Genomic DNA, 12,327 nt, shown 5'->3' on the forward strand with positions numbered 1-12,327 from the left:
GCCAATTAAATTACACTTTGGTGGAATATTGATTTGCCACAGCTGTCATGTCTGCGTGTCACAAAGTCCAACTCTCACACTCTAAACCCAATGCAGGACGAAAATATGTTTTTTCTAAATCAATAGAACTGAAACTATTTTTGCTGTGGCAACCACATTTTGGAAGTTGCTGCCCAAATATTCAATTTAAAAATAAAAATTATAGTCATGTCTGTCTAGGTTGGGAACAAAATGTTTGAACTGGTGTTTAATTATTTCTATTAGTCTTTTCGAAGCTTATAAATAAATTATAATGACTTCACATTACTTCTCTCTCTCTTTTTTTTTTTTTTTTACTGCAGCTGCTGCAGGTTTCTCTGCCTGTTATAATTTCATTTTGAACACATTCTGGATCATATCAAATTATCATGAGGTCTGTTCTATATTTTCTATTTCCAGCTAATGTACAAACATTGGGTTTGAAACTTTGAATACCTTTTCAAGTGGTCCAATATTTTCCTTAGAAAGTCAATATTGGCATTACATTTGTCATATTAATCATGTTAACTGTTGTGTAAGTGTAAGCAACATGTTGCTAATAAGTTGTCCATATCAAGCCTGCTATCCATGGTTTGTTTGATGTTGGTAAATGTACCAATAATGTAAAGGCAAAGCAACTTTTCCATGTGACAAAATCACCTACAAAGTAAAAGCAATCCAATACAAATCTCGTGAATGGAAGTTAGTCTGAACGTCTGTAGAGATGGATGGATGGATGGATGGATGGATGGATGATGGGTGCATTGCATTGGCCTGAAAACATATGAATGTAATCACATGTTTTTTTTTCCATCAACAGCGTTATATGTAACAGGAATTGGTGAAATACTGCACACAGGCTACAATGATCTTTAACCCATTATTCCCCCCCATTATTAATTTGTTTTAATTGTAGTCTCATCAGCCACTAACCCAGTTTTTGTGCGTCCTGCTGGTTCCTGATCGAGGTTTCCCATAACTGCAGTTTGAGTCCACAATCCGTCCTGCGCAGAGAGAGAGAGAGAGAGAGAGAGAGAGAGAGAGAGAGCGAGAGCGCCTCCTCCTACTCCTCAGCCTCCTCTCACCACTCATCCTGACAGCCAACAGAAGACGGTCGGCACGACGGAGTCCTGTCATCATCTATTTCCCTTCATAATGGAAACTGAATTAAAACAGCTGTGCCGCGTCCGTCTCCGGTACTTTCCCGTTTTCACCTCAGCAGTGGGGTCTTTCTGACGCGGCTCTCCTCTCCGCTAAATAACTTCTTATTTCCTGGTGTGTGCGTTTTTTTTCTTCACACACACACACACGCGCGCGCGCGCACTCAGAAATAACCAAAGCGACTGCCCTGGAAGAAGGTCGTGTTTTTTGGATGGAGAATTTAGAACCGGTGAGTTGGAATCTAAGATAAAGCTGATGTTGTGAACTGTTTGGTGATCAACCCTTTCGACAAAAATCACTTTTTGTTATTCTGTTTGTAGACATTTTTGATGGTAATAACCGGGTACATAAAATAAAAATAAAATATGAATCTAATTATAAACCCTTGTGGAACCCTGACCCTCATTTTGCGCAAAATACGCTTTATATGCTTTTCTTGTTGGAACTCAACAGGTTTTCTCATACTTACATCTCTCACTTTAAACTGTAGCTTTGTAAAGAGTTTTAAAAACAGGTTAAATGTAATATATTCTACTGCATGATGCAGCTGGTATGCCTGCTCACTCAATTTTAAACTGTGGCCCAGAGGACAGATCTTAACTCTAACTCAATAGAGCGGATGTGAGAAATATAGCCTTAAAGTAATTATAGGGAAAATGATGCATGTCCTTGTAATCACAGTAAAGCTTACCACATCAAATAAATATTTTATTATTGTGCACTGCAAAGATTTCCGGTCTTCAGAGTTATGTTGAATTGCATTTCCGTTAGATATATTTTGCTGTCTCAGCTATATGAATTGTTCGTTTTAATTATTGCAGCCCTTCCTTTTTATTCTGGCTTACACATTTCACTATTTCTCTGACCTGTGCAAAATGTAACTCTAGTAGATTATTTTTTATTTCTCATCGATTGCCATTGCTCTCCACCGAAATCTAAACAACGCTGTCACTTTCTTATCCTCACTTTGTTTGCTTTTCAGATGTTGAGTAAGTTGAAGTCAACCTGGTTGTGAAGGTGCTGGACTTGTTCTTCCCTACAACCCCAAGCCGGACACAGCATGGCGGCGGGAGTAGCGGCATGGCTCCCCTTTGCCCGTGCGGCAGCGATCGGCTGGATGCCCGTGGCCAATTTGCCCATGCCGGTGGCGCCCATTGAGAAGAACAAGCGTCAAGATGAGCTGATAATTCTAAATGTCAGCGGACGGCGCTTCCAGACCTGGAGGAACACTCTCGACCGTTACCCAGACACCCTGCTGGGGAGCTCAGAGAAGGAGTTCTTCTACAATGAGGAGACCAAAGAGTACTTCTTCGACCGGGATCCTGACGTGTTCCGCAGTGTGCTCAACTTCTACCGCACAGGCAAACTCCACTACCCACGCTACGAGTGCATCACCTCCTATGATGAGGAGCTGGCTTTCTTTGGAATCGTCCCAGAGATCATCGGTGACTGCTGCTATGAAGAGTACAAAGACAGGAAGAGAGATAATGCGGAGCGACTGATGGACGATCAGGATGACAACAAGGACTCTAAGCTGCCCAACATGACCTTCAGAGAGACAATGTGGCGGGCTTTCGAGAACCCTCACACGTCCACCATGGCTCTCGTCTTCTACTACGTCACCGGCTTCTTCATTGCTGTCTCTGTCATGACCAACGTGGTGGAGACGGTACCCTGCGGCACAGTGCCCAACCAGAAGGAGGTGCCATGTGGCGAGCGCTACACCGTGGCCTTCTTCTGCATGGACACAGCCTGTGTCATGATCTTCACCGTGGAGTACATGATGCGGTTGTTCGCTGCGCCCAGTCGCTACCGTTTCATGAGGTCTGTCATGAGCATCATTGATGTGGTGGCCATCTTGCCCTATTACATCGGCCTGGTGATGACTGACAACGAGGACGTGAGCGGCGCTTTCGTGACCCTGCGTGTGTTCCGCGTGTTCCGAATCTTTAAGTTCTCCCGCCACTCGCAGGGCCTGCGCATCCTGGGATACACACTGAAGAGCTGCGCCTCTGAGCTGGGCTTCCTGCTCTTCTCCCTCACAATGGCCATAATTATATTTGCCACCGTCATGTTCTACGCAGAAAAGGGTTCAAGTTCCAGCAAATTTACCAGCATCCCAGCTTCCTTCTGGTACACCATCGTTACTATGACAACGCTTGGGTAAGAGCAACGGGGACCCTTCTTTTATCCTGTTGCCAATGCTGTCTGTGTGCTGTGTTCTGTGACATGCGCGTAAAAAGTGAAATCATGATTTAAACTGAAATGCGTTTGACTCTGTCGCTTAAAAATCTACAAACACTCCGGAAGTCGCAGGATGAAAGGAGACTGAAAAGAAATTGCACTTTTGACCTGACTGCCAGTTGTTGTTTTCTAACTTGTGGAATTCTTGTTGGGAACAAGCAGCCTTTAAAGTGTTCTCCTACAGTAATGACTGTGTTATTGCATGCCCTTTATATTTGCCTGATAGTAGAGAGAAGGAGGGCCAGGCTATTGTAGAGGAACGGGGAAGGTTGAAAGCATCTGAATGAAATGGCGAATCATAGATTATAACATTACTTACACTCTTTAACTTGCCCTGTGATGAGGAAATAGTGACCCCATATTTTGAGAGCCACTTCTTATCCTCCCATACTCCCTTTGTGAATTGCACTTAGTAATAGATGCTGGCATTGACAAATAAGTATCTCTTGGTGCGAAGGCTTTGATGTAGAATATCACCATCTCCTCCATTTATTGGAGGCATGTTATGCCATTTTTTAAAGGGCTGTTGTCGTTGGTTTCCTTTAAGTGGCTTTGATTGACCTTTCCGAGATGAACATGTGAAGCCAGTTGATGCATTCATCTCTTCTCTCGCCTGACCTATTTTACTTACATCATATATTTCAACCAGTTGTTTTATGGCAGGTAGATGAGTCACTCAAGTATGAGTCATTTTATACCACACACACACACACACAAACGGCCAGAGTTCTGTGTTTCTGCACTATTGGGTCTTTTGAAAATGAGTTTCGGGAGCGTTCCCTGTTGCACATGTGTGAGTCAGACTGAGAAGCTGACAAATTGCAGCATCCTACTAAATGTCAGCGTCACGGTGGCAGTAAATGGCTGTGAGCTCATTGCTTTGACACACTTGGCAGCTTATTATCAAGCGCTGCGATTCACAACCTGCCCAGAAGATCTGGTGTTGAGCAGATGTTTGATTTGGGATCAGTTGTTTGGTCTTCACGCAGGTGAAAATCCACTGAATCGTGGAAAAATCTGCATTAGGATGTCCCACTCTTTAATGTGATGATCAAACAGTGGCTTCGTTTCTGTCCGTGCTATCTGTTACGGTGCCTGTCACTCTACTGGAGTGAGACCTGAGATGAGAAATCGGTCTCCCGTTGCCTTTATAGTTGGATTATTAGAGGAGGAGGGGGTGTTTGCATGAGTGTGTTAAGAGGGGGGTAGTTGTGGAGCTTGGCCTCATAAATAAACCAGGGGACAGAAGTGGATGTCAGAGTGACTAATGATGTCCGCTGTATCTGCTGACTAATGTAAACCTGCCTGGCTTTCTGATCTCTGCTCTTTATGTTTACGTAATAAACATACACAAACTAGCCGTGTGCTCTCTGCATACAGATACGATCTGTCATGTACAAACACATCAAATAAATGATGTCTCTGCATTTACATTTGGGTTCACTTTATGTGCAGGCTTTCCTCGTGTGGCTGCAAGCCCCTTTCATCCAGTAAATGTGATGCCAAGCGTTGCAAGTGGCAACTTTGTAATTTTATTTGAAGTTCTAGCACTCCTTCTTAGCATACATTTAAATTTGTGGGGAAAAATAAATTGACTCTCTGCGGTTCAGAAAATAAAACTTGTCTGACTAAATGAGATGAAAGCGAGTCCACATAGGTGATGTTTTCCTCAACTTTGTGTGATCCTGTCTAGATGCTGCAGGGCTTATTGTTGTGCTGTCAAGAGCGCGTTTTGCTCTGTTCTACTCGTGGAGATGCTCGTGTCATCTGCACTGTCATGTTTAATTTTCTGCTAACTTGTGAGCTTCAGCCCTGATATCTGTGCTACGCTCTGGCAAATACAGCTGATGTGTATATCGTGTTTTTTGTTGTACCTCAGATTTAGTTTTAGTTTTAGTTTGTGTTTGCATTTCCACACATGCATTTATTAACGCAGCAAACTTGACAATAATCCACCTTCTATCAGAATCCACCATATGCAATGAAATATCTGATTAGTGATTCATTTTTGAAATTGGACCCTCGAGGCTTTACTGCTCGTCACGAACAACCGGACAAAGAGAGTTTTAACCACCGATGCAACTAAGAAAGCCACCGACCGATACTGAAATCCTTTGAGCCTCTTCTCACTGTATAGCAGAACAGCTTAGCTCAGATGCTACAAATGAGGGACAGGCAGGTACGGTGGTGAGGCTTTAGCTAAATAACACACATTTAGGCATTAGGACTTGTGGGGGATTTTGTTCCCTGGGTTGTTAAACAAATTGGTTTTGACCTTTGTGGTATAATGAATTTGAGCATTTATCATATTTGTTTGAACCTTAACCTGTTGTGGACCGGGGAAGGAGGAAACAAGGATGTTTGTGTGTTTTTATTGCCCATTTCAGCTTTTCATCAGGGATGCACAATATATACTGGGATCAATAAATCATGGGCTTGATGATACATACATGTATGTTATTATGTAATCTAATGTTTTGATAATTGTAGCTGGGTGAATAGAACTGTTAATGCAAGACAAAATTACTTTCACACACAGCCTATACGCATTCCAATACATTTGGCAGCAGTGAGAAGCGTATAATTTTGTACTTTGTCAGACAATATGTAGATCTTGAGAATATGTCTTGCATATTGTGCATAAGCATAGTTGTGCATAAGCTATGTGTTATGAAAATATTTTTAAAATGCCAAATGGTGAAATAATTAGCTATTCAGCTATTTATCAGCTATTTGGAGATAATTATCAGTGTGTGGTATCAGCTGAAAGAAATCAATATGCTGCTGCCCTGCCTTGCATTAGTGGTCCATGTTGAACTTGAGTGTTTCATGTCTTTAATCACTTTGCGAGAGACACTGTAATCTAATGAATGGAAACTGAACCTGAGTGTTCAAGTTCAGTCGTCAGGCTGGAATGATAGATCAGAAAATGTTTGTCTTTATCTTTATTCACTCAGACTTATTTGGATTTTTTTTTTCGTGTGATCATATTGCACTGTGAACTAGTGTTTTTTCTCTTTCGTTTTTTATCAAAGTCTAGTCTCAGTCGAGCCTCTAGTCTAGACACAGTCACAAATGTTTTCACTTCTTACAAAGCCATTGTGGTGATGTGCCAAACAAATGGCCATTGAATCTGTGCTCCTGCTTGCCCCAAATAGCTGTTTCTGTTAATAGAGAACAGGGTTCCCTGCAATAAAATGATGTTATATACAATGTGGCAGTAGAAATGTGTCCATTGGCCCATATTGCAGCACCCTTTCCACCAACCCATAAGCTGTTCTCACATACTGTCATTCACACTGAATCTATAGCTACCCTGACCTTTTTCTAACTTTTAGAGCTTTACAAATCAAATGTCTCAATATGTTGAGCCAGACGCCCCCCACTCTGCTCAACAAAACCTGATTGAGCCCATGTCTGTACAGATGTTATTGTCTGAGAAGTCACGGCGAGCAAGTGGGAGTTTTGCTTGCCTGTATATGTCTTTCCACTCCTTTGTTGAAATTGCAGACTTGTCCAAATACACAGTATTGATATAAATGCAGAAACAGTTATCATTACTTACGTCGCCAGAGGGAGAACCCGACAGCATGGGCATTGAATTGAGTTACCATCCGGCACTTCAACCATCATCAGTTCAAACAGCAGTTAATCCTCAAGAAAATGATCCATGAATACAAAGTTTCACTTGTAAAACATAATAAAAAACAATAGAATATTTTTTCTCTTAGTAAAAGCTTGATTCCTTCTTTGATTCGGATTTCTTTCTTTCCCCAGTATGCACACTGGATGATGAGCATGCAACACTGTAGCTCTAAGCATAACCCTAACCCAAATTCCTTTTTAGTGCCGTTTTCTCCAAAGAGCCATGATTATGCAAGTAACAAATAAGGAAGAATTCAGTTTTGTGTTACCATAAGAACATTAATATCCAGCATGACTCTCTTTTAGTGGTGTCGGGGTGGCTGATGGAGCATATTCATACTTTCTGAACCAATTCTCAAAATGACCTGTAAAATGAAATATAATTTTTTTTTTTTTGGAAATTTCATCTAATTCTGTTTTTCAATACAGATGTTCGAAGGTCTTTTTTGTAAATGGGACTGTGCCAAGTGTGACTGAGGTTTCCCTCACAATGTGCCCAAGCTGTGAATGGGAGGCAGTGAATCTATTCCGATGGGAATCACTCATAATTATGTTTTCCCAAACCTGTTGTTGAGAAGACAGATTTGGAGATATATCATCACAATATGTCTTCTAAGGAGAGATTTTTGATTTTAACGGATTAATGTCTTGATTTTATTACATCTGAGGAAAATTCTAAGCACATTTATAAATGATGTTTTTGGCACCTACTTTCTATAAAGCACTGACCTCCAGCTGAACTCACCGACCACAAAGAGTCAATCTTTCCTTCGACCTCCCAGCTGCTATTCTTCCTCTGACTAATGACACTTTTATTCTCCTGACTCTCATCCAGCTCTCTGATCCCCTTTCTCCTCCCTGTAGACATTTTTTCTTTACATGAAGAATGCAAAGAGAATCCTAATGGATAATAAGTAGACCAAAAATCCAGTAGCCTGCTTTACAATTCAAATTAATTAATGTCTGCTTGCGGTAAATATTTATAAATTTGGATTCTTTTTTTTATTCCATCATGTTTTAGATCATCATATATGATCTAAAATATATATAAAATATATGTATGATTATGGTAGCATTATATTCTAATGTAATACAACTTTCTGGAAATGTTGAAACAAATTGAATCATGTATGTGTTTAACCAAAGCACAAATATGAGAGTAGCATACATTTGGTTAAAAATCAAAGCAATAAACATGCAGCACAGTTCAATCTTACTTATTTTATATTTTATGTCACAATAGTCATATTTATCCAACATATAAAAAACTGTTCTGTTAAATCTCAAGTCTGAGTCTGGTAATACCATTGCTTTCTTCTTCCATATATATTAATTAGTTTTGTTTTGTGTTATGTTGCACATCTCTGTAGGTCTGCAGACATTTCTATTTGTTTCTTTCCTTTTTTTTTACTACACTAACCTTCTTTGTTTTCCTTCATGGCTGTATGTGTGTCTCAGAAAGTGTAGGCGAACAGTAATGTTAGCAGTACTGTATATTTGTTGCATTTCTTTCACCCCACCACAGCGCATGTTCACATGTTTATGTGTGCATGTCTCATATACTCTGTTCTGTAACCCAGCACCCTTTCAGTATCACGTCTGACTGCTGATTAAGTGAAATTGAGGTTGTTATAAAGACAGACACATCATTCAAGTAATTTTACAGCTCTGTGGTTTTGTGGTACACAGCAATAATTCCTGGTGCTTTTATGTTCTGCTCATTCCAGTGTAACTTACAACGTCCTTGATTACCGATGGGGACACTGTGTCCATCGCCTGGTCAGACGCACCGTTGCACAGGAGCAGGTGTTCATAAATCTAAAGTGTGTGTTTAAATGCTGTGCTTGAATGTGATTCCGTAGGTAACATTTGTTATGGTTACCTAAATTAGAATCAGAATACTTTATTAATCCCGGAGGGAAATTCCATTTAATTAATTTAAATTAATTGGGAAATTTGTGAGATTTCATTCAATTAATATTTTGTTTTATCAGCATCGGCTCTTTACTACTCAATTACTCATCTTATAAAAACTATTCTTTTTTTAATTTCAAACATTTGAATGGGAACATTTGTATGGCTTAGGCTGGAAATAGACTGATCCAGACCTACTGATGTGCTTTTGACGGCGGTTTCATACCGCAACTTGTATGTGTTACAGCAGAGAGATGACACAGAACCCGATGTAGCAAGACAGATGTATCAAATGAAGATAAGCTCTACAGATGCCAGTGCTTCTGTGTGTATGCCTAGCAGTACTTGGCCCGAATGCTAAGTTTATCATGCAATTGTTTGTTGATGGCTTTTAAAGTTACGAGTTAATAGATTAGCATAACGATAACTGCTGTGTTTTTGTTTTTGAAGTCGCACATCTCCATCCGTATCTCTGTGTGATTCTCAAAATCAGCTGCTAAAATGAGTCTTTTTAGCTGTACAAATATTGAGTCATGTTTGTTATTTATTAGGACTGTATGCATTTTATATGGTGGCCCTGTGGTTCAAAAGACCACAGAATATGACCAAAGAAAAACAACAACAACTCACGAAAAAAGAGCAAATCATATTAACAAAAACTGATCAGGTATCACAACAGCAAAACAGAAAACACTGCTGAATTAATTGCATGAAAAGGTTGGTACAGTGCTACTGTCATCATCACTGACTGCACGAAGACACTGGCCATCTTTGGAAAACGGCAAACCAACCGGGATTCGGAAGATTATAAATGTAAAGATGGGTTGCTGTCATTTTAACAAAAAGATCACTGAAAATGTGTTAAAACTACCTTTTCCATTTTTGCTATATCCTCCTGGGACCCAGCCCGCCAGTTAGCATGTCCTCTGTAATGAAAAAGTGTCCACGACAGAGGACATGCTAACTGGCTGGGTCTCAGGAGGATTTGGTTGTGGTGTCTACTTTGAGTGATTTCTGACATCAAAAACATGCACTTTGGACCCTACACAGGATAAAATAAGATAAGATTGTTTACTTCATTCATCTCGAACTGGGAAAAAATTGGAGCGGTTACAGAAAATAAATGACAACATTTCCTATTTCGATTTGTCGTTGTGTTTCGAACCATTTGCTATTTTTTTGTTTTTTTTTCAAACTTTCATTGCGACAGTAATTTCAACCTCTTTTCTCACAGGCATCTGGAGGGTTGCCCATTTTTTTGAAAAGCAGTATTGCGTGCCAAGTCTTCCAGCTTTTGCAAAATGCATTTACCTGGCCACCTGTCAGCCAAGTGGGCAGTTTGTTGCAGCCAATGTGACTGGGAAGGACAATTAACAGGGAGGGCCTTGCAGTGTGCTATTCCACCCATGTAATGTGTTTTGCCTTCCCTTTTCCCCTTCATTGAGATGCCAGCCATGCAGAGGATGTCCTATCATCGGACAATGTGAACTTCATGTCTGCTAACTCGGAATAAGTGATACGAGTAATGCTTTAGGTGTGGAAGCAAACCAAAACAGAAAGTTAAATACCATTAAATACTCACTATATATGTCTCCCTCTCTTCCTCCCTGCCTTCCCCATGTCTCTCTCTCAGTCTGTCACAGCTGATTATATACAGCGATACTCTTTCCAAGCCCGCTACACTTGTGTCCACTCCTCCAATTCAATTTCCAGCAGGCTCTCGGTGAGGAGTCTGAAAATGAGGCAGTGATTATCAGTTTCCTGGGTGTTTAGCAGAATCCTAGACAACTGATGGCTGCTGCTCATTAAGTGGATTTAAAGATGCGTGTTGAACCCCTCAGTGTTTCCAGCAGGACTAGACTTCTGGTCTGTGAATGTTCCGGCCTACACCTGTCAATGGCTTCTTATAGATGCTTTTGGAATTTACCCATGCTGAGGGATTAACCATGACATTTATTTTTGTATTTTTTTTTTTAATCTCTCGCTTCAGTGGTTCGTTGGTGACGATATTAATTCAATTTCCTAACCCTCTTGTCAGTAGCCCATCTTCTGCTTTTCTCCTTTGTGAGGAGTGCGGCCACTTCCGCTAAACAAGAGGTGCCCTCATTTCAAAGAGACAATCGGCATTATGTTTTAATCTGATTAGCATTGAATTAAACCTGCATCAACGTCCACTTCAAAACAGGATTTGAAGGTTTGTCCACTTTTCAGGTGACATGCGAAAAAGATTTAACAGCACTTCTCAAGGCAAGTCAATAATTGGTGATTTATGTTGGTAACAAATCATGTTGAATGCATCATAAAGAAACACTATCGCTGCTAAGGAGAGCTGGCATATAGCCTTAGTAGCATATGCTTAAGTGACATTGTTTCATCTTATATGTGAGAGGCAACCAAACACACGCACATCGTGATTGATTGATTTTGTTACACTGCAGTGGAGCTACCCTGAAAATAGGATGTCTTCAAATGTACATATTGTTGGAGCGGTTTGACTGTGGGAAATTGGATTTGTAACTTTCAGTCTCCTTTCAAAAGTGATATATGTTTTCTGGCTTCGGGCGTGAATTCATAGCCTGAAATAAATCAGATGACATTTAATTAAGGAGCTAACGTGCAAAAAATGTCTATCCAGAAACTCCAAAAACTGATTTCACTTTTCTTTCGTCTGGTAATTTTATAAAACTGCATTGCCCATTTAGTACCAGACATTGTTTCTAAGTTGTCGTTTTTATAGATATAATAGATACTGAATTATTTTATAATTTTGCAAGTGCAATTTTAAATGGAATCTCACTTTATCACCTCTGTTATCACAGCTCTTTCTCTGTCTCTTTTCATAACTCTTTTATTCCGCTGCCTCTGCTTCCCGTTTCTCCTTTTCTTCTCTATCTGGAGCATTACCTTATTAATTGGTATGTAGCAGTGTCCTTGAAGATGTCTTCATTCTTTCATTCTTCGTATTTCTTTCTTAATGCCACCCCTCCTTTCTCTCTCTCTCTCTCTCTCTCTGTCACACACACACACACACACACACACACACACACACACACACAATGACTTTTATCCTGCATTGCTGCAGTGCACAGGAACAGCATCTACACAAACCAGGCTACATCACAATTAATTTAACAGTTTGCGCTCTACGCTCAATAGCCTTGGGGATGTGTAGACACACAGCAGGGGGATCTCATCTCACTTGGATGCTTGTGAGGTGAAGAGAAAATTACCTGCTGTTTATTATTAATTCTACAAAGCCCAGGGATGAGGAAGAGAGACACAGAGGAGAAGGACATTAAAAGTCACTTTGTCCAATCGCCTTCTGTGAAATACTCAAAGACACAA

The 12,327-nt window shown here is 40.3% G+C and overlaps 1 protein-coding gene across 1 annotated transcript in view; it reads left to right on the plus strand.

The window, feature by feature from the left end:
* The first annotated feature begins 2,239 nt into the window (after positions 1-2,239).
* The window catches only part of kcnd3 (potassium voltage-gated channel, Shal-related subfamily, member 3), a 74,620-nt gene continuing 64,532 nt past the window's right edge, over positions 2,240-12,327 (plus strand). Inside the window, exon 1 of the mRNA XM_068746309.1 lies at positions 2,240-3,342. Within this exon, the coding sequence (XP_068602410.1) occupies positions 2,240-3,342 (1,103 nt within the window). The remainder of the gene's footprint in view (positions 3,343-12,327) is intronic.

This window comes from Brachionichthys hirsutus, chromosome 2, assembly GCF_040956055.1.
Source record: "Brachionichthys hirsutus isolate HB-005 chromosome 2, CSIRO-AGI_Bhir_v1, whole genome shotgun sequence".
Taxonomy (NCBI): Eukaryota; Metazoa; Chordata; class Actinopteri; order Lophiiformes; family Brachionichthyidae; genus Brachionichthys; species Brachionichthys hirsutus.